Raw genomic sequence first — 22,500 nt, 5'->3', positions numbered from 1 at the left:
GGTGAGTGTACTTCTACCTTTTCTAAATCTTACTTGTTCATCCCTTAGCATTTCATTAACCTTTCTCTCCAGTCTCTTTAAAATAAACATACTATACATTTTCATAACAACTGACGTAAGTGTAATGCCTCTGTAATTATTGCAATCAGTCAGGTCTCTTTTTTTTTCCCCCCAACACTACTAGCTCCCATTCATCCGGTTTTGCCTCTTCATGCCACATTCTACAAAATAATCTTGTAAGTAGTCTGAGAGTCACTTCATTTTTAGCGAGTATCAATTCGGTAGCTATTCCATCGTATCCCTGAGCTTTCCATCTCTTTAGTGTTTTGAGGATAGCTTCGACTTTAAACACACTGAATTCATTCATGGGCACATCAAGGTCTTCATCACCTTCAGGTATAAAATCAAATTATTCCCTTCATATCTCCTATACATAACCTCTCTAAAGAGTTCCATCCATCGTTGTATTTCTTCATTTTCTGTTGCTATAACAGAGCCATCTCTCTTTTTGACGGGTATATGCTTCTTCTTCTTTGCCCCAGTCGAGATTTCATAAATAATTCTATGAGCAATTCTTACACCATAGCCACTTCCTGAATTAATAGCTTTGTCAGCCTCATCTGCCTTACTGTGTAAATATTCTCTCCAGTCATTCCTGGTTTTTCTTTTGACCTCACTATCAATACTGGAATACTTAGCATGCTCTTGCTTGCAATTTTCATTACTTCCTCGAAAACGTTCAACAATCAATTTCTGTTTTTGTCTCCTTTTTATAGTATTCCAAGTATTATTTGATATCCATGGTTTTCTTCTTGTAACTGCGTGTCCCATGACTTCACTGCTAACTGATTGATATGTGTTGTTAATATCACACCATTCTTCATTAATTGTCTGTTCTTTGTCTTTTAAAGTCTTAGACTGCATACATTCAATTACAAATGTTTATCTGTGCTATTCTTCTAAAAGCTTAGTTGTATCATACCTAGGTATTCTATCCATCTTTCTGTTGGGTGCTTTCAGTTCTGATGTCAGTGTGGGAATGAGGAGCTGGTGATCATTACCAATATCTGCACCTTTCTCAGCGTCCTCCTTCTCTTTTTATTAATGGCAATGTGATCTATCTATTTTTTGTAATTGTCACATGGTGAAGTACATGTATACTTGTGAATGTTCTTGCATTGAAAAAGAGTACCTCCAATGACAAGATTGTTTGCTGAACCGGAACTTATGAAATGTGCTCCATTTTCCTTTGCAACTTCGCCAACCCTCGACACCTATCACATTCTGTATCCCTTGATTATTTTTGTCAAATTTAGCATTGAAGTCACCAATCACAATTTTCATATCTCTCTCAGGGATCTCATCTATTACACTCTGCAGTTCTCCATAGTATTCATCTTTCTTTTCTTCAGTGGAATCATTTGTTGGGGCAGGGCAAACTATAATACTCATATTGCACTGCTTTGATTTAAACTTTGCCAGTAACAATCTACTATTTACAGCTCTCCACTCGGTTAATGCTCTTTCCGCTCATGGTGTCATCATCATTCCTACCCCTTCTCTTCCAACTCCATATGATCTTCCTGAGTAGATATATATATTGCCATAGTCTAAAGTTTCCTTACCAATCCCCTTACATCATGTTTCACTTAGGGCCAAAATATCAAACTATATTTCATAAAGTCACTCTCCACTTGCTGTACTTTCCCAATATGATTCATGGTTCTAACATTCCAATTACCTATTTTAAATTTTTCTTTAGTATTTATAAACCGGGAGATTGTTAGCACCCCGCTACGCCTGGAACTGGTGGCCATCTGTCATCTTCACTTTCCATGACTGACTAAATTCATAGAGCATTCATTGGCTAGATACATCAAAGGATAGCCAGTTCCTTGTAATACACAGTGCCTATCTAACTAAGGCAAGTGACCCCTCTCAGTCCATACTAATTCTGGTAAGATCAACTGCTTGCATCAGGAGTAAAAGCCGAAGAGACAGTTTGTCCATCACCTTGAACACGATCAGTCACCCTGCTGCCAGTGACTTCATCGAGATTTTGGGGGGGGGGGCATTTCCTCCACACCCAAAGCTCTCATTACTCTACCAAGTTACTCATCCGTATATACTGTATGAGTAAAATCGTTGGCAAACATTGATTACTAAGATATACCGCCTAGCACGGTGTGTTAAGATATACTGCCTTGCACGGTATACTAAGATATACTGTCTACCTCTTAAATATGTAAATTTGATTAAGTCTGTTTATGAGCATACCAAGTACAAAATTAATGTTAGTGGAGTCCTAACGAATGAATTTCCAGTGAACAGTGGAGTACTCCAAGGGAAGGCGTTGTCACCTATGTTGTTTATCCTAATAGATTTTGTAATGAATAGAACACTTCTTTTAATAAGCCTCTACCCTTTCCTTTTATTGTGGTCCTCATAAGTTGGAAACAAGACCGGATAATGAAATCATGCTTAATAAATAATACTGGTGACCATATTTAGCAATAGTGTGTAATGTCAGGTGACCAGGTTTATTTTGGCTATCTTTCTTAGAAAGTTCTCCAGATTGTTCACTTTTAAAGTCTAGTGAGTTTATCAAATCGCTTCTCTTATTATATTCTATAGCAGGCTACATATAACTCGTCGGTTTTTTTTTCTTTTTGTTCTTTTTTTTTTTTTGTATATGTGAGTCAATGAATACCATCTTTGTCATTTTTAGTCTGCACTTCTGCTTGATCCAACATTTTCATTTAGAGTTGCTAGAAACTCACGGAAGAAGCCCAATGACCACATTACAATATTTATCTTATCAATTGCATCCAAGTTTGAACGCAACTGCATTATGTGATTAATCTATCTGTAAAAATAACAGGGATAAAAAAACGTAAATAATTATATTCTGCGCTTTCCAGGTACCTATAAAGCACTCAAATATCATCATCATCTCCTCCTACGCCTATTGACGGACTGGCCCTCTGTTAGGTTTCGCCAGTCGTCTCTATCTTATGCTTTTAATTCAATCATCAACTTAGCGCTTCATGATCCTCAGCCATGTAGGCCTTGGTCTTCCAACTCTTCTAGTGCCCTGTGGAGCCCAACTGAATGTTTGGTGATCTAATCTCTCTTGGGGAGTGAAAAGAGCCTCCCCAAACCATCTCCATTTACCCCTCATCATGATCTCATCCACATATGGCACTCGAGTAATCTCTCTTATAGTTTCATTTCTAATACTGTCCTGCCATCACAAATTCTTTTGTTTATGAACACGTATTAGCAAAAAAAAAAAAAACCAGGAAAATGAAGGACTATATAATCTGCCATATTTATTTCATATATTAGGTGAGGTGTTACATATATGAAGTTCCATTTACTTTCCCTCCTGTCACTGGGATGTTATTTCAGGACTGTGAGTTGTAGAGCTGTAGAATAAAAGGAAGATCAATTATCTTCAGCAACATCAGAATGAAGAAACTAATTTCCAGGGTGTAACAGTCTAAATATTACTTTTGATACAAAGATTTTTTTTTTCATTGAAAACTAGAATTATTACCAATTACTTCCTGTTTGTAGTTCCTTTGCTGTATGTCATATCCTGCAATGAATGAAAAGAATTCGAAATTTAGTATCTTTACAAGTGCCTAGTGTAGGCCTAATCAGTGAATGATCAATTTTTACATATTAATCAATCAGTAAGAGTTTCCCAAAATTTTGAATTCAATCTGTTCCTTATTTACCTAAAATATAAACAATTCGTTGTCTTATTTCTTTCCAGCCTCGCTCATGATCTTAGGAATGCCGAGGATAGAATTGATCATTCCCGAGTTCCTCTTGTGAGCCTCTGATGCACTCCAGGGTCCGTGGGACACACGCAGGATTTGGGCTGCCAGTTCTGCCACGACCTGGACACAAATAATACATTTCTAGATGTGAGTAGAGTTCTGAAACTATCGTTATTAAAGTAGGTCTAGGTGAAATTCGCACTTAAGAGAATGATTTCAACGAATATCTTTAGTTATGATATAAAGTTCACTAAAAAATAATCGATAATTTTGATTTACTAGTGTTTCCTGACCATTAATAATTGCATTACCTGTCTCTCTGTATTCGTGAGATCTTCCTGAGCCGTTACATAGCAGGAGAGACCAACTACTATTGCCACAAGGAGGGCGACGAATTTAGTCTGCATTCTGAAAGGAAATCAATCGGTGATTGTCGTAAACAAGGTAATTTGCACCATAATGTTGTTGTTTTATATTGAATATCTCAGAAATGATAAACTTCAGCACCATATTCTAGATTTTTTTTGCAATTTTCAAACCAATTCACTCCAGAACATATTGTAAATTGTATATTGGGTTTCCTTTTAATAAGTTATTAAGAAAAGTTTAAATTTCAGGTAATGGTTAGATGTAAGTTATGAAATGATTTACACTTACTTGAGAAGGATACTGGAATGAGAAAGTGGCGAATAGAAGCGATGGAGATCGAATGGTGGATTCGGGAGAGAATCTCCTCTTTATAAATGACACAACCTCTCTCGTACCACCCCACCCACTCACTCACTCATCAACCCATGCATTACGGGTTAACATTTTTTTTTCAGTTTTTCTCTGCTCTTCTTTTGTCCCTTATTATCATCTTTTAGGATCTACTGAAGCATCATTTCTATCGTTCCCTTTGCATTTCAAGAATTCTCGTCAAATTTCGATACAATTAAGGGGCAAAATTTTCAGTGAATTTCATAATTTATAACGCAAACTGTCTTTTTTTTGTTTTTTAAATCTAATTAATATTAACCGCTATATATTTCAATAAAAAATCAGACTGTGTATTTATCGATATTCGTCTTCTTATTCAACACAAATTGCCCACAAATAGCAAATCCTATACCATAATTAGGCTTACCGTCTTCCAACCAGGGTTTGCCTAGCTCTCATCTCTCCTCTATAATAAAGAGAAAATGTCAATATATATATATATATATATATATATATATATATATATATATATATATATATATATATATATATATATATATATATATATATATATCATCTCCTACGCCTATTAACGCAAAGGGCCTCGGTTAGATTTAGCCAGTCGTTTCTATCTTTAGTTTTTAATTCAATACTTCTCCATTCATCATCTCCTGCTTTGCGCTTCATAGTCCTCAGCCATGTAGGCCTGGGTCTTCAAACTCTTCTAGTGCCTTGTAGAGCCCAGCTGAACGTTTGGTGAACTAATCTCTCTTGGAGGGTCTGAAGAGCATGCCCAAACCATCTCCATCTACCCCTCATCATAATCTCCTCAACATTTGGCACTCGAGTAATCTCTCTTATAGTGTAATTTCTAATCCTGTCCTGCTATTTAACTACCAATGTCCTTCTGAATGCTTTGTCCTCAAATCTATTAAATATATTGGAGATTGTTTTATTGTTATACCATGACTCATGTCCATACAGTAATACCGATCTTACTAAACTGATATATAGCTTGATTTTTATATGCAATTTCAGGCTATTTGATTTCCAAATTTCACTTAACCTAGCCATTGTTATATTTGCTTTTTTCAATCTTTCACTAAACTCTAATTCTAAAGACCCTATTTTGGAGATCATAGTTCCTAAATACTTAAATGATTCTACCTCATTAATCCTTTCTCTTTTCAATGATATTTCTTCTTCCATTGTATACTCTGTTTTCATCATCTGTCTTTCTTCTATTTATCTTCAGCCCAACCTCGTGTGATATTTCATGCATTCTGGTGAGCAAGCATTGCAAATCGTGTGGTGTTCTGCTCACAAGGACAGCGTCATTTGTATACTCTAGGTCTGCTAAATTCTTATCACCAATCCAGTCCAGTCCTTTTCCACCATCTCTGACTGATTTACGCTTTAAAAAATTCATGAAGAGGATAAACAACATAGGTGACAACACATTCTCTTGGAGTACTCCGCTGTTGACTGGAAATCAATTTGATAAAGCTTCATTAACATTAACTTTGTACTTGCTATGCTCATGAACAGACTTAATTAAATTTACGTTTATGAGGAATTCCATAATAACGCAGGACTCTCCACATAATTGGCCGGCGCACACTATCAAAGGCTTTTTCATAGTCCACAAATGCCATCAAAAGGGGATTTCTATATTCTACGCATTGTTTTACAATATGTCTCAAAATGAAAATTTGGTGAGTGTACTTCTACCTTTTCTAAATCTTACTTGTTCATCCCTTAGCTTTTCATTAACCTTTCTCTCCAGTCTCTTTAAAATAAACATACTATACATTTTCATAACAACTGACGTAAGTGTAATGTCTCTGTAATTATTGCAATCAGTCAGGTCTCTTTTTTTTCCCAACACTACTAGCTCCCATTCATCCGGTTTTGCCTCTTCATGCCACATTCTACAAAATAATCTTGTAAGTAGTCTGGGAGTCACTTCATTTTTAGCCAGTGTCATCTCGTAAGTTATTCCATCGTATCCCGGGCTTTCCATCTCCTTAGTGTTTTGAGGATAGCTTCGACTTTAAACACAGTGAATTCATTCATGGGCACATCAAGGTCTTCCTCAACTTCAGGTATATCAATCAAATTATTCCCTTCATATCTCCTATTCAAAACCTCACTAAAGAGTTCCATCCAACGTTGTCTTTCTTTATTTGCTGTTGCTATAACAGAGCCACCTCTCTTTTTGATGAGTATATGCTTCTTCTTCTTTGCCCCAGTCGAGATTTCATTAACAATTCTATGAGCAATTCTTACATCATAGCCATTTCCTGAATACATAGCTTTGTCAGCCTCATCTACTTTACTGTGTAAATATTCTCTCCAGTCATTCCTGGTTTTTGTTTTGACCTCACTATCAATACTGGAATACTTAGCATGCTCTACCCTGCAATTTTCATTACTTCCTCGAAAACTTTCAACAATCAATTTCTGTCTTTGTCTCCTTTTTATAGTATTCCAAGTATTATTTGATATCCACGGTTTTCTTCTCATAACTGCGTGTGCCATGACTTCACTACTAACTGATTGATTTATGTTCTTGATATCACACCATTCTTCATCAATTGTCTGTTCTTTGTCCTTTAAAGTCTTAGACTGCAAATCGATTCCTACATTCAATTACAAATGTAACTCTGTGCTATTCTTCTAAAAGCTTAGTTGTATCATGCCCAGGTATTCTATCCATCTTTCTGTTGGGTGCTTTCAGTTTTAATTTTAGTGTGGCAATGAGGAGCTGGTGATCACTACCAATATCTGCACCTCTATAGCTTTGTACATTTCTCAGCGTCCTCCTTCTCTCTTTATTAATTGCAATGTGATCTATCTGATTTTTGTAATTGCCACATGGTGAAGTACATGTATACATGCGAATGTTCTTGTATTGAAAAAGAGATACCTCCAATGACACGATTGTTTGCTGAACCGGAACTAATGAAATGTGCTCCATTTTCATTTGCAACTTCGCCAATCCTCGACACCCATCACATTCTGTATCCCTTGATTATTTCTGCCAAATTTAGCATTGTAGTTGCCAATCACAATTTTTATATCTCTCTCAGGGATCTCATCTATTACACTCTGCAGTTCTCCATTGTATTCGTCTTTCTTTTCTTCAGTGGAATCATTTGTTGGTGCATGACAAACTATAATACTCATATTGCACTGCTTTGATTTAAACTTTGCCAGTAACAATCTACTATTTACAGCTCTCCACTCGGTTAATGCCCTTTCCGCTCTTGGTGTCATCATCATTCCTACCCCTTCTCTTCCAACTCCATATGATCTTCCTGAGTAGATATATATATTACCTTGGTCTAAAGTTTACTTACCAATCCCCTTACATCATGTTTCACTTAGGGCCAAAATATCTAAACTATATTTCATAAAGTCATTCTCCACTTGCTCTACTTTCCCAATCTGATTCATGGTTCTAACATTCCAATTACCTATTTTAAATTTTTCTTTAGTATTTATAAACTGGGAGATTGTTAGCACCCCGCTACACCTGGAACTGGTGGCCATTCTGTCATCTTCACTTCCCATGACTGACTAAATTCATAGAGGATTCATTGGCTAGATACATCAAAGGATAGCCAGTTCCTTGTAATGTGCAGTGCCTATCTAACTAAGGCAAGTGACCCCTCTCAGTCCATACTAATTCTGGTAAGATCAACTGCTTGCATCAGGAGTAAAAGCCGAAGAGACAGTTTGTCCATCACCTTGAACACGATCAGTCACCCTGCTGCCAGTGACTTGCATCGAGATTTAGGGGGACATTTCCTCCACACCCAAAGCTCTCATTACTCCACCAAGTTACTCATCTGCATATATGAGTAAAACCGTTGGCAAACATTGATTGCTAAGATATACCGTCTAGCACGGTATACTAAGATATACTGCCTACCTCTTAGATATATAAATTTGATTAAGTCTGTTTATGAGCCTAGCAAGTGCAAAATTAACGTTACTGGAGTCCTAACAAATGAATTTCCAGTGAACAGTGGAATACTCCAAGGGAATGTGTTGTCACCTATGTTGTTTATCCTCCTCATGGATTTTGTAATGAATAGAAGAGTTGGGGATGGTAGAGAAGGATTGGACTGAATTGGTAATGGGAAATTAGCGGACCTACAAAAAAAAAAAAAAAAAAAAAAAAAAAAAAAAAAAAAAAAAAAAAAAAAAAAAAAAAAAAAAAAACTTGTGAAAAAGAAATCTGAGTCTTCTTCCATCAATCTACTTCTTAGCAACTGTCAGGCTACCTTTTCCCACATTTTCACAGATAAAATCAGTTATCCTTTATCTTTGGATTCATCTCTGGTTTTAATTATTCTTAAGAAATTTCACCTTTTGATAAGCCTCTACCCTTTCCTTTTATTATGGTCTTCATAAGTTAGCAACGAGACCAGATAACGAAAAAATTCTTAATAAACAATACTGGTGACCATGTTTAGCAATAGTGTGTAATGCCAGGTGACCAGCTTTATTTTAGCTGGCTTTGGTTTTGGTTTTTCACAGATTTTCATTCACATTGTAATCTTTAAAGTCTAATGGGTTTATTAAACTGCTTTTCTGTTACATCCTATAGAAGGATACATGTATAACATCTCTTTTTTTTTTTAAATGAATACCATCTTTGCCATTTTTGGTTTATGCATCTGCCTTTTCCCATACTTTCATTTAGAGTTGCCAGAAACTTATATCCAAGTTTAAACGCAACTGCTTTATGTGATTAATTCATCTTGAAAAATAACAGAAAAAAAAAAACGTAGATGATTATATTCTGCACTTTCCTGGTACCTATAAAGTACTCAAATGTCATCTCCTCCTACGCCTATTGACGCGAAGGGCCTCGGTTAGATTTCACCAGTCGTCTATATCCTGAGCTTTTAACTCAATACTTCCCCATTCATCATCTACTTTGCCCTTCATAGCCCTCAGCCATGTAGGCCTGTGTCTTCCAACTTTTCTAGTGCCTTGTGGAGCCCAGCTGAACGTTTAGTGAACTATTCTCTCTTGGTGAGTGCAAAGAGCCTGCCCAAACCATCTCCATTTACCCCTCATCATAATCTCATCCACATATGGCACTCGAGTAATCTCTCTTATAGTTTCATTTCTAATCCTGTCCTGCCATTACAAATTCTTTTGATTATGAACACGTATTAACAAAAAACCAGGAAAATGAAGGACTATATAAGCTGCCATATTTATTTCATATATTAGATGAGATGTTACATATATGAAGTTCTATTTACATTCCCTCCTGTCACTGGGATGTTATCTCAGGACTGTGAGTTGTAGAGCTGCAGAATAAAAGGAAGATCATCTATCTTCAGCAACATCAGAATGGAGAAACTAATTTTCAAGGTGTAACAGTCTAAGAATTAATTACTTTTCATACAAAAATTTTTCTCATTGTAAACTAGAAGTATATAAACAATTAATTCCTGTTTGTAGTTCCTTTGCCGTATATCATATCTGAAATGAAAGAAAATAATTAGAAATTTAGTATCTTTACAATTGCCTCGTGTAGGCCTAATCAGTGAATGATCAATTTTTACATATCATTAATCAAGCAGTAAGAGTTTCCCAAAACTTGAATTCAATCTGTTCCTTATTTACCCAAAATTTAAACAAATCGTTGTCTTATTTCTTTCCAGCCTCGCTCATGATCTTAGGAATGCCGAGGATAGAATTGATCATTCCCGAGTTCCTCTTGTGAGCCTCTGCTGCACTCCAGGGTCCGTGGGACACACGCAGGATTTAGGCTGCCAGTTCTGCCACGACCTGGACACAAATAATATATTTCCAGATGTAAGTAGAGTTCTAAAACTATCGTTAATTAAAGTAGGTCTAGGTGCAGTTTGCACTTAAGAGAACAATTATAACCACTATCTCTTAGTTATGGTATAAAGTTCACTAAAAAATAATCAATAATTTTAATTTACTATTGTTTCCTGGCAACTAATAATAGTCCTACCTGTCTCTCTGTATTCGTGAGATTATCCTGAGCCGTTGCATAGCAGGAGAGAGCAACGGCTACTATTGCCATAAGGAGGGCGACGAATTTAGCCTGCATTCTGAAAGGAAATCAGTCTGTGATTGTCGTAAACAAGGTAATTTGTATCCTAATTTTGTTGGTATTTGTTTGGAAACTAAAAACAAGTGAAATTTTACACTACAATCTAGATTTTTGTACAATTTTGAAATCAAATCACCCCAGAATATAATCAAAATTGTTTATTGGGTGTTTTCTTATAATTACAGTACTTGAATGGAAAATATTTAAATTTCAGTTATGGTTAGTTATAAGTTATGAAATGATTTCCACTAACTTTAGAAAGATACTGGAATGAGAAAGTGGCGAATAGGAGCGATGGAGATCGAATTGTGGATTCGTGAGAGAATCTCCTCTTTATAAATGTCACAACTTCTCTCTCGTACCACCCCACTCACCCACTCACTCTTCAACCCATGCATTAAGCGGAAACATCTTTTTTTTTTTTTTCGTTTTTATGCATCTTTTCTGTTTTTCTTTTTCACCTATTAACATCTTTTAGGACCTACTGAAGCATCATCTAAATTCTCTCCTTCCCTCTGCATTTCAACAATTCTTGTCAAATTTCGATACAATTAAGTGACAAATTTTAGCAAATTTTATGATTTATAACGAAAACTGTATTTTCTGGTTAAAATCTAATTAATATTAACTGATAAATATTTCAATACAAAATCAGACAGTGTATTTATCGATATTCGTCTTCTTATTCAACACAAATTGCCCACAAATAGCAAATCCTATGCCGTAATTAGGCTTACTGTCTTCTAACCAGGGTTTGCCTAGCTCTTATCTCTCCCATATAATGAAGAGCAAATGTCAATATATATATATATATATATATATATATATATATATATATATATATATATATATATATATATATATATATATATATGTGTGTGTGTGTGTGTGTGTGTGTGTGTGTGTGTGTGTGTGTGTGTGTGTGTATGTATATATATATTATCATCATCATCATCATCATCATCATCATCATCATCATCTCCTCCTACGCATATTGACGCAAAGGGCCTCGGTTTGATTTCGCCAGTTGTTTCTATCTTTAGTTTTTAATTCAATACTTCTCCATTCATCATCTCCTACTTCGTGCTTCATAGTCCTCAGCCATGTAGGCCTAGGTCTTCAAACTCTTCTAGTGCCTTGTATAGCCCAGTTAAACATTTGGTGAACTAATCTCTTTTGAGGAGTGCGAAGAGCATGCCCAAACCATCTCCATCTACCCCTCATCATAATCTCATCAACATTTGGCACTCGAGTAATCTCTCTTATAGTGTAATTTCTAATCCTGTCCTGCTATTTAACTACCAATGTCCTTCTGAATGCTTTGTCCTCAAATCTATTAAATATATTGGAGATTGTTTTATTGTTATACCATGACTCATGTCCATATAGTAACACCGATCTCAATAAACTGATATATTGCCCGATTTTTATACGCAATTTCAGGCTATTTGATTTCCAAATTTTACTTAACCTAGCCATTGTTATATTTGCTTTTTTCAAACTTTCACTATTCTCTAATTCTAAAGACCCTGTTTTGGAGATCATAGTTCCTAAATACTTAAATTATTCTACATCATTAATCCTTTCTCTTTTCAATGATATTTCTTCTTCCATTGCATACTCTGTTTTCATCATCTGTCTTTCTTCTATTTATCTTCAGCCCAACCTCGTGTGATATTTCATGCATTCTGGTGAGCAAGCATTGCAAATCCTTTGGTGTTCTGTTCACAAGGACAACGTCATTATCATACTCTAGGTCTGCTAAATTTCTACACCAATCCAGTCCAGTCCTTCTCCACCATCTCTGACTGTTCTACGCTTTACAAAATCCGTGAAGAGGATAAACAACATAGGTGACAACACATTCTCTTGGAGTACCCCGCTGTTGACTGGAAATTAATTTGATAAGGCTTCATTAACATTTTCTTTGTACTTGCTATGCTCATGAACAGACTTAATTAAATTTACATGTTTATGAGGAATTCCATAATAACCAGGACTCTCCACATAATTGGCCGGTGCACACTATCAAAGGCTTTTTCATAGTCCACAAATGCCATCAAAATGGAATTTCTATACTCTACGCATTGTTTTACAATGTCTCAAAATGAAAATTTAGTCAGTGCAACTTCTACCTTTTCTAAATCTTGCTTGTTCATCTCTTAGCTTACAATCGATCTTTCTCTCCAGTCTCTTTAGAATAAGCATACTATGTATTTTCATAACAACTGACGTAAGTGCTATGCCTCTGTAAATATTGCAATCAGTCAGGTCTCCTTTTTTTTGTATATTTTCACCAACACTCCTAACTCCCATTCATCCGGTTTTGCCTCTTCATGCCACATTCTACAAAATAATCTTGTAAGTAGTCTGGGAGTTACTTTATTTTCAGCCAGTATCATCTCGTCAGTTATTCCATCGTATCCCAGGGCTTTCCATCTCTTTAGTGTTTTGAGGATAGCTTCGACTCCAAACACACTGAATTCATTCATGGGCACATCAAGGTTTTCATCACCTTTAGGTATATCAATCAAATTATTCCCTTCATATCTCCTATTCATAATCTCACTAAAGAGTTCCATCCATCGTTGTCTTTCTTCATTTTCTGTTGCTATAACAGAGCCATCTCTCTTTTTGATGAGTATATGCTTCTTCTTCTTTGCCCCAGTCGAGATTTCATTAACAATTCTATGAGCAATTCTTACACCATAGCCAGTTCCTGAATTCATAGCTTTGTCAGCCTCATCTACTTTACTGTGTAAATATTCTCTCCAGTCATTCCTGGATTTTCTTTTGACCTCACTATCAATACTGGAATACTTAGCATACTCTACCTTGCAATTTTCATTACTTCCTCAAAAACTTTCAACATTCAATTTCTGTCTTTGTCTCCTTTTTATAGTATTCCAAGTATTATTTGATATCCATGGTTTTCTTCTGGTATCTGCGTGTCCCATGACTTCAGTACCAACTGACTGATATATGTTCTTAATATCACACCATTCTTCCTTAATTGTCTGTTCTTAGTCTCTTAAAGTCTCTAAAACTGCAAATTGATTCCTACATTCAATTGCAAATTTTCATCTGTGCTCTTCTTCTAAAAGCTTAATTGTATAAAAAATAGGCATTCTATCCATCTTTCTATTGGGTGCTTTTAGTTTTAATTTCAGTGTGACAATGAGGAGCCGGTGATCATTACCAATGTTTGCACCTCTATAGCTTCGTACATTTCTGAGAGTCCTCCCTCTCTTTAGTAATGGTATTGTGACATATCTGATTTTTGTAATTGCCACATGGTGAAGTACATGTATACTTGTGAATGTTCTTGCATTGAAAAAGAGTACCTCCAATGACAAGATTGTTTGCTGAACCGGAACTTATGAAATGTGCTCCATTTTCATTTGCAACTTCGCCAACCCTCGACACCTTTCACATTCTCTATCCCTTGATTATTTTTGCCAAATTTAGCATTGAAGTCGCCAATCACAATTTTTATATCTCTCTCAGGGATCTCATCTATTACACTCTGCAGTTCTCCATAGTATTCGTCTTTCTTTTCTTCAGTGGAATCATTTGTTGGGGCATGGCAAACTATAATACTCGTATTGCACTGCTCTGATTTAAACTTTGTCAGTAACAATCTACTATTTACAGCTCTCCACTCGGTTAATGCCCTTTCCACTCTTGGTGTCATCGTCATTCCTACCCCTTCTCTTCCAACTCCATATGATCTTCCTGAGTAGATATATATATTACCTTGGTCTAAAGTGTCCTTACCAATCCCCTTACATCATGTTTCACTTAGGGCCAAAATATCTTAACTATATTTCATAAAGTCACTCTCCACTTGCTGTACTTTCTCAATCTGATTCATGGTTCTAACATTCCAATTACCTATTTTAAATTTTTCTTTAGTATTTATAAACCGGGAGATTGTTAGCACCCCGCTATGCCTGGAACTGGTGGCCATTCTGTCATCTTCACTTTCCATGACTGACTAAATTCATAGAGGATTCATTGGCTAGATACATCAAAGGAAAGCCAGTTCCTTGTAATTTGCAGTGCCTATCTAACTAAGGCAAGTAACCCCTCTCAGTCCATAATAATTCTGGTAAGATCAACTGCTTGCATCAGGAGTAAAAGCCGAAGAGACAGGTTGTCCATCACCTTGAACACGATCAGTCACCCTACTGCCAGTGACTTCATCAAGATTTAGGGGGACATTTCCTCCACACCCAGAGCTCTCATTACTCCACCAAGTTGCTCATCTGCATATATGAGTAAAGCCATTGGCAAACATTGATTGCTATGATATACCACCTAGCACAGTGTGCTAAGATATAATGCCTTGCACGGTATACTAAGATATACTGTCTAAACTTAAATATGTAAATTTGATTAAGTCTGTTTATGAGCATAGCAAGTGCAAAATTAATGTTAGTGGAGTCCTAATGAAGGAATTTCCAGTGAACAGTGGAGTACTCCAAGGGAAAGCGTTGTCACCTATGTTGTTTATCCTAATAGATTTTGTAATGAATAGAACACTTGGGGATGTTGGAGAAGTTTTGGACTGGATTGGTAATGGGAAATTAGCAGACCTATAAAAAAAACTCATGCGAAGGAAATCTGAGTCTTCTTCCATCAATCTTTAACTGTCAGTCTACCTCTTCCCACATTTTCACAGCTAAAATCAGTTATCGTTCATCTTTGGATTGATCTGTAGTTTTAATTATTCTTAAGAAATTTCCTCTTTTGATAAGCCTCTACCCTTTCCTTTTATTATGGTCTTTATAAGTTGGCAACGAGACCAGGTAATGAAATCAGACTTAATAAATAATACTGGTGACCATATTTAGCAAGTGTGTAATGTCAGCTGACCAGGTTTATTTTGGCTATCTTTCTTAGAAAGTTCTCCAGATTGTTCACTTTTAAAATCTAGTGAGTTTATCAAACTGCTTCTCTTATTAGATTCTATAGCAGGCTACATATAACTCGTATTTTTTTTCTTTTTCTTTTTTGTGAGTCAATGAATACCATCTTTGTCATTTTTAGTCTGCGAATCTGCCTGATCCAATATTTTCATTTAGAGTTGCTAGAAACTCACGGAAGAAGTCCAATGACCACATTACAATATTTATGATATCAATTGCATCCAAGTTTGAATGCAACTGCATTATGTGATTAATCTATCTTGAAAAATAACATAGATAAAAAAACGTAGATAATTATATTCTGCGTTTTCCAGGTATTTATGAAGCACTCAAATATCATCATCATCTCCTCCTATGCCTATTGACGGACTGGCCCTCTGTTAGATTTCGCCAGTCGTCTCTATCTTGAGATTTTAATTCAATACTTCCCCATTTATCAGCTACTTAGCGCTTCATAGTCCTCAGCCATGTAGGCCTTGGTCTTCCAACTCTTCTAGTGCCCTGTGGAGCCCAACTGAATGTTTGGCGATCTAATCTCTCTTGGGGAGTACAAAGAGCATGCCCAAACCATCTCCATCTACCCTTCATCATGATCTCATCCACATATGGCACTTGATAATCTCTCTTATAGTTTCATTTCTAATCCTGTCCTGCCATTACAAATTCTTTTGATTATGAACACGTATTAACAAAAAACCAGGAAAGGGAAGGACTATATAAGCTGTCATGTTTATTTCATATATTAGATGAAGTGTTACCTATATGAAGTTCCATTTACATTCCCTCCTGTCACTGGGATGTTATTTCAGGACTGTGAGTTGTAGAACTGCAGGATAAAAGGAAGATCAATTATCTTCAGCAACATCAGAATGGAGAAACTAATTTCCAGGGTGTAACAGTCTAAGAATTAATTACTTTTGATACAAAAATTTTTCTCATTGTAAACTAGAAGTATAAACAATTAATTCCTGTTTGTAGTTCCTTTGCCGTATATCATATCTGAAATGTAAGAAAATAATAAGAAATTTAGTATCTTTACAAGTGCCTGTGTAGGCCTAATCAGTGAATGATCAATTTTTACATATTATTGATCAATCAGTAAGAGTTTCCCAAAATCTTGAATTTAATCTATCTGTTCATTATTTACCCAAAATATAAACAATTCGTTGTCTTATTTCTTTCCAGCCTCGCTCATGATCTTAGGAATGCCGAGGATAGAATTGATCATTCCCGAGTTCCTCTTGTGAGCCTCTGCTGCACTCCAGGGTCCGTGGGACACACGCAGGATTTGGGCTGCCAGTTCTGCCACGACCTGGACACAAATAATACATTTCCAGATGTGAGTAGAGTTCTGAAACTATCGTTGATTAAAGTGGGTCTAGGTGAAGTTCGCACTTAAGAGAACGATTATAACGACCATCTCTTAGTTATGATATAAAGTTCACTAAAAAATAATCAATAATTTTAATTTACTATTGTTTCCTGGCAAATAATAATAGTCCTACCTGTCTCTCTGTATTCGTGAGATCTTCCTGAGCCGTTGCATAGCAGGAGAGAGCAACAGCTACTATTGCCACAAGGAGGGCGACGAATTTAACCTGCATTCTGAAAGAAAATCAGTCAGTGATTGTCATAAACAAGGTAATTTGTATCCTAATTTTGTTGGTATTTATTTGTAAAGTAAAACAAGTGAAATTTTACACTACAATCTGGATTTTTGTACAATTTTCAAATCAAATCACCCAAGAACATATTCAAAATTGTATATTTGGTGTTTTCTTTTAATAAGTTGAAATTAAAATGTTTAAATTTGAGCTTGGGATAGTTATAAGTTATTAATGAATTGCACTTACTTGAGAAGGATAATGGAATGAGAGAGTGGCCAGTAAGAACGATGGAGATCGACTGGTGGATTGGGAGAGAATCTCCTCTTTATAAGTGACACCCCCCCCCCCCTACCCATTCATTCATCAACCCATGCATTGAGCGGAAACATTTTTTTTTAAGTTTTTTTCTGCTCTTTTCTTGTCCCTTATTAACATCTTTTCGGACCTACTGAAGCATCATCTAAATTCTCTCCTTCCCTTTGCGTTTCAACAATTCTTGTCAAATTTCGGTACAACTAAGGGACAAAATTTTTGCGCGAATTTCATGATTTATAACGGAAACTTATTTTTTCTGGTTAAAATCTAATTGATAACAACAGATAAATATTTAAATAAAAAGATAGACTTGATGTAGGCCTATATATTGAAATTTGTTTTTTTGTTCAACACAAATTGTCTACGAACAGTAAATCCTTTGACATAATTAGACTTACCGTCTTCCAACCAGGGGTTGCCTAGCTCTCATCGTCGATATATATATATATATATATATATATATATATATATATATATATATATATATATATATATATATATATCATCTCCTCCTACGCCTATTGACGCAAAGGGTCTCGCACTTCATAGTCTTCAGCCATGTATGCCTGGGTCTTCCAACTCTTTTAGTGCCTTGTGGAGCCAAGCTGAACGTTTGGTGAACTAATCTCTCTTGGGGAGTGCGAAGAGCACGTCCAAACCATCTCCATCTATCCCTCATCATAATCTCATCCACACATGGCACTCGAGTAATCTCTCTTATAGTTTTATTTGTAATCCTCTCTTGCCATTTAACTTCCAATATCTTTCTGAGGGCTTTGTTCTTAAATCTACTAAATCTATTGGAGATTGTTTCATTATCATGCCATGATTCATGTCCATACAGTAACACTGATCTTTTTGATATACAGTCTGATTTTTATATGTAATTTCAGGCTATTTGATTTCCAAATTTTACTTAACCTAGCCATTGTCTGATTTGCTTTCTTCAGTCTTTCACTAAATTCTAATTTTAAAGCCCTTGTTTTGGAGATCATAGTTCACAAATAGTTAAATGATTGTACCACATTAATCCTTTCTCTTTCCAATGATATTTTTTTTCCATTGCATACTCCGTTCTCATCATCTCTGTCTTTCTTCTATTTATCTTCAGCCTAACCTCGTGTGATATTTCATGCATTCTAGTAAGCAAGCATTGCAAATCCTGTTGTGTTCTGATAACAAGGACAGCACCATTAGCATACTCTAGGTCTGCTAAATTCCTATCACCAATCTAGTCCAGTCCTTCTCCACCATCTCTGACTGTTCCACGCATTACAAAATCCATGAGGAGGATAAACAACATAGGTGACAACACATTCTCTTGGAGTACTCCACTGTCGACTGGAAATTAATTTGACAAGTCTTCATTAACATTAACTTTGTACTTGCTATGCTCATGAACAGACTTAATCAAATTTACATATTTATGAGGAATTCCATAATAACGCATGACTCTCCACAAAATGGGCCAGTGCACACTATCAAAGGCTTTTTCATAGTCCACAAATGCCATGACAAATGGATTTCTATATTCTGCACATTGCAGTACAACATGTCTCACAATGAAAATTTGGTCAGTGCAACTTCTACCTTTTTTAAATCCTGCTTGTTAATCTCTCAGCTTTTCATCCATCTTTCTCTCCAGTCTCTTTAGAATAAGCATACTATATATTTTCATAACAACTGACGTAAGTGTTATGCCTCTGTAATAATTGCAATCAGTCAGGTCTCCTTTTTATTTTTGCTATTTTCACCAACATTCATAACTCCCATTCATCAGGTTTTACCTCTTCATGCCACATTCTACAAAATAATCTTGTAAGTAGTCTGGGAGTCACTTCATTTTTAGCCAGTATCATCATCTCGGCAGTTATTCCATCGTATCCCAGGGCTTTCCATCTCTTTAGTGTTTTGATGATAGCTTCGATTTTAAACACACTGAATTCATTCATGGGCACATCAAGGTCTTCATCACCTTTCGGTATATCAATCAAATTATTCCCTTCATATCTCCTATTCATAACCTCACTAGAGAGTTCCATCTATCGTTGTCTTTTTTTATTTTCTGTTGCTATAACAGAGCCATCTCTCTTTTTGATGAGTATATGCTTCTTCTTTGCCCCAGTCGAGATTTCATTAACAATTCTATGAGCAATTCTTACACCGTAACCACTTCCTGAATTAATAGCTTTGTCAGCCTCATCTACTTTACTCTCTAAATATTCTCTCCAGTCATTCCTGGTTTTTGTTTTGACCTCACTATCAATACTGGAATACTTAGCATGCTCTTCCTTGCAATTTTCATTACTTCCTCGAAAACTTTCAACAATCAATTTCTGTCTTTGTCTCCTTTTTATAGTATTCCAAGTATTATTTAATATCCATGGTTTTCTTCTTGTAACTGCGTGTCCCATGACTTCACTACTAACTGATTGATATATGTTCTTAATATCACACCATTCTTCATTAATTGTCTGTTCTTTATCTTTTAAAGTCTTAGACTGCAAATCGATTCCTACATTCAATTACAAACGAAACTCTGTGCTATTCTTCTAAAAGCTTAGTTGTATCATACCTAGGTATTCTATCCATCTTTCTGTTAGGTGCTTTCAGTTTTAATTTCAGTGTGGCAATGAGGAGCTGGTGATCACTACCAATATCTGCACCTCTATAACTTCGTACATTTCTCAGCGTCCTCCTTCTCTCTTTATTAATGGCAATGTGATCTATCTGATTTTTGTAATTGCCACATGGTAAAGTCTATGTATACTTGTGAATGTTCTTGCGTTGAAAAAGAGTACCTCCAATGATAAGATTGTTTGCTGAACAGAAACTTATGAAATGTGCTCCATTTTCATTTGCAACTTCGCCAACCCTCAACACCCATCACATTCTCTATCCCTTGATTATTTATGCCAACTTTAGCATTGAAGTTGCCAATCACAATTTTCATATCTCTCTGAGATCTCATTTATTACACTCTGCAGTTCTTCATAGTATTCATCTTTCTTTTCTTCATCCACATATACAAGTAAAACCGATGGCAAACATGGATTGCAAAGATATACTGCCTAGCACGGTATTCTAAGATATACCGCCTACCTCTTATATATGTAAATTTTATTAAGTCTGTTTATGAGCATAGCAAGTGCAAAGTTAACGTTAGTGGAGTCCTAACAAATGAATTTCCAGTGAACAGTGGAATATTCCAAGGGAATGTGTTGTCACCTATGTTGTTTATCCTCCTCATGGATTTTGTAATGAATAGAACAGTTGGGCATGGTGGAGAATGATTGGACTGGATTGGTAATGGGGAATTAGAGGACCAATAAGAAAAAAAAAAACTTGTGCAAAAGAAATCTGATCTCTGCTTCCATCAATCTACTTCGTAAGAACTGTTAGGTCAACTTTTCACACATTTTCACAGATAAAATCAGTTATCCTTCATCCTTGGATTCATCTGTACTTTTAATTATTTTTGAGAAGTTTCTTATTTTGATAAGCCTCTACCCTTCCTTTTATTGTGGTCTTCATAAGTTGGGAACGAGTCCAGATGATGAAATTATGCTTAATAAGTAATACTGGTGAGCATATTTAGCAATAGTGAGTAATGTCAGGTGACCAGGTTTATTTTGGCTATCTTTTTTTAGATAGTTCTCCAGATTGTTCACTTTTAAAGTCTAGTGAGTTTATCAAATTGCTTATCTTATATCCTATAGAAGGCTACATATAACTCGTCGGGGGTTTTTTTATGTGAATTAATGAATACCATCTTTGCCATTTTTAGTCTGCACATCTGCTTGACCCAATATTTTCATGTAGAGTTGCTAGAAACTCACGGAAGAAATCCAATGACCACATTACAATATTTTTTATATTGATTATACCCAAGATTGAACGCAAGTGCATTATGTGATTAATTCTTCTTGAAAAATAACATAGAAAAAACGTAGATAATTATATTCTGCGCTTTCCAGGTACTTATAAAGCACTCAAATATCATCATCAACTCCTCCTATGCCTATTGACGGACTGGCCCTCTGTTAGATTTCGCCAGTCGTCTCTATCTTGAGCTTTTAATTCAGTACTTCCCCACTCATCATCTACTTAGCGCTTCATAGTCCTCAGCCATGTAGGCCTGGGTCTTCCAACTTTTCTATTGCCCTGTGGAGCCCAGCTGAATCTTTGGTGATCTAATCTCTCTTGGGGAGTACGAAGAGCATGCCCAAACCATCTCCATCTACCCCTCATCATGATCTCATCCACATATGGGACTCGAGGAATCTCTCTTATAGTTTCATTTCTAATCCTGTACTGCCATTACAAATTCTTTTGTTTATGAACACGTATTAACAAAACACCAGGAAAAGGAAGGACTATATAAGCTGCCATGTTTATTTCATATATTAGATGAAGTGTTACATATATGAAGTTCCATTTACTTTCCCTCCTGTCACTGGGATGTTATTTCAGGACTGTGAGTTGTAGAGCCGCAGAATAAAAGGAAGATCAATTATCTTCAGCAACATCAGAATGGAGAAACTAATTTCCAGGGTGTAACAGTCTAAGAATTACTTTTGATACAAAGATTTTTTTTCATTGAAAACTAGAACTATTAACAATTACTTCCTGTTTGTAGTTCCTTTGCCGTATGCCATATCCTGCAATGAAAGAAAATAATTAGAAATTTAGTATCTTTACAATTGTCTAGTGTAGGCCTAATCAGTGAATGATCAATTTTTACATATTATTAATCAATCAGTAAGAGTTTCCCAAAATATTGAATTCAATCTATCTGTTCCTTATTTACCCAAAATATAAACTAATCATTGTCTTATTTCTTTCCAGCCTCGCTCATGATCTTAGGAATGCCGAGGATAGAGTTGATCATTCCCGAGTTCCTCTTGTGAGCCTCTGCTGCACTCCAGGGTCCGTGGGACACACGCAGGATTTGGGCTGCCAGTTCTGCCACGACCTGGACACAAATAATACATTTCCAGATGTGAGTAGAGTTCTAAAACTATCGTTATTAAAGTAGGTCTAGGTGA

General features: G+C 35.8%; 3 protein-coding genes across 8 annotated transcripts in view; all 3 read right to left on the bottom strand.

The window, feature by feature from the left end:
- The window catches only part of LOC137627853 (pigment-dispersing hormone type 1-like), a 7,319-nt gene extending 2,814 nt beyond the window's left edge, over positions 1-4,505 (bottom strand). The window contains exon 1 of the mRNA XM_068359271.1: positions 4,446-4,505. The gene's annotated coding sequence lies outside the window, so the exon portion shown is untranslated. The remainder of the gene's footprint in view (positions 1-4,445) is intronic.
- LOC137627850 (pigment-dispersing hormone type 1-like) lies at positions 3,321-17,426 on the bottom strand. Of its 5 annotated transcripts, XR_011041231.1 has the most exons (5): positions 17,384-17,426; positions 17,036-17,135; positions 16,678-16,842; positions 3,567-3,601; positions 3,321-3,428 (listed from the first exon to the last, which is right to left on the bottom strand). XR_011041231.1 is itself a non-coding variant. In XM_068359265.1 (4 exons), exons 2-3 carry the CDS (start codon positions 17,132-17,134, stop codon positions 16,702-16,704), a joined length of 240 nt encoding a protein of 79 aa, XP_068215366.1. In that variant the 5' UTR covers position 17,135; positions 17,384-17,426; the 3' UTR covers positions 3,330-3,601; positions 16,678-16,701. The 5 variants fall into 5 exon arrangements, 4 of the variants coding, with proteins under 4 accessions (XP_068215366.1, XP_068215368.1, XP_068215365.1 ...); XM_068359265.1 differs by having other exon boundaries at positions 3,330-3,601; XM_068359267.1 differs by lacking the exons at positions 3,321-3,428; positions 3,567-3,601 and adding an exon at positions 9,721-9,995.
- Positions 17,427-21,833: 4,407 nt separating this feature from the next.
- LOC137627851 (pigment-dispersing hormone type 1-like) overlaps positions 21,834-22,500 on the bottom strand; it is a 1,174-nt gene continuing 507 nt past the window's right edge. The window contains exons 3-5 of one of the 2 annotated variants that reach the window (XR_011041232.1): positions 22,263-22,427; positions 22,079-22,113; positions 21,834-21,942 (exon numbers count right to left, since the gene is read on the bottom strand). Coding sequence is in view for 1 of the 2 variants with exons in the window: in XM_068359269.1 (XP_068215370.1) it covers positions 22,287-22,427 (141 nt within the window). In the remaining variant the exon portion in view is untranslated. Of the gene's footprint in view, positions 22,114-22,262; positions 22,428-22,500 lie in introns of both variants that reach the window. The other variant, XM_068359269.1, reaches the window with a different exon arrangement.

This window comes from Palaemon carinicauda, chromosome 35 (genome assembly GCF_036898095.1).
Source record: "Palaemon carinicauda isolate YSFRI2023 chromosome 35, ASM3689809v2, whole genome shotgun sequence".
Taxonomy (NCBI): Eukaryota; Metazoa; Arthropoda; class Malacostraca; order Decapoda; family Palaemonidae; genus Palaemon; species Palaemon carinicauda.
The sequence above is the reverse complement of the archived record's forward strand: the minus strand, read 5'-3'. Positions and strand labels throughout refer to the sequence as shown.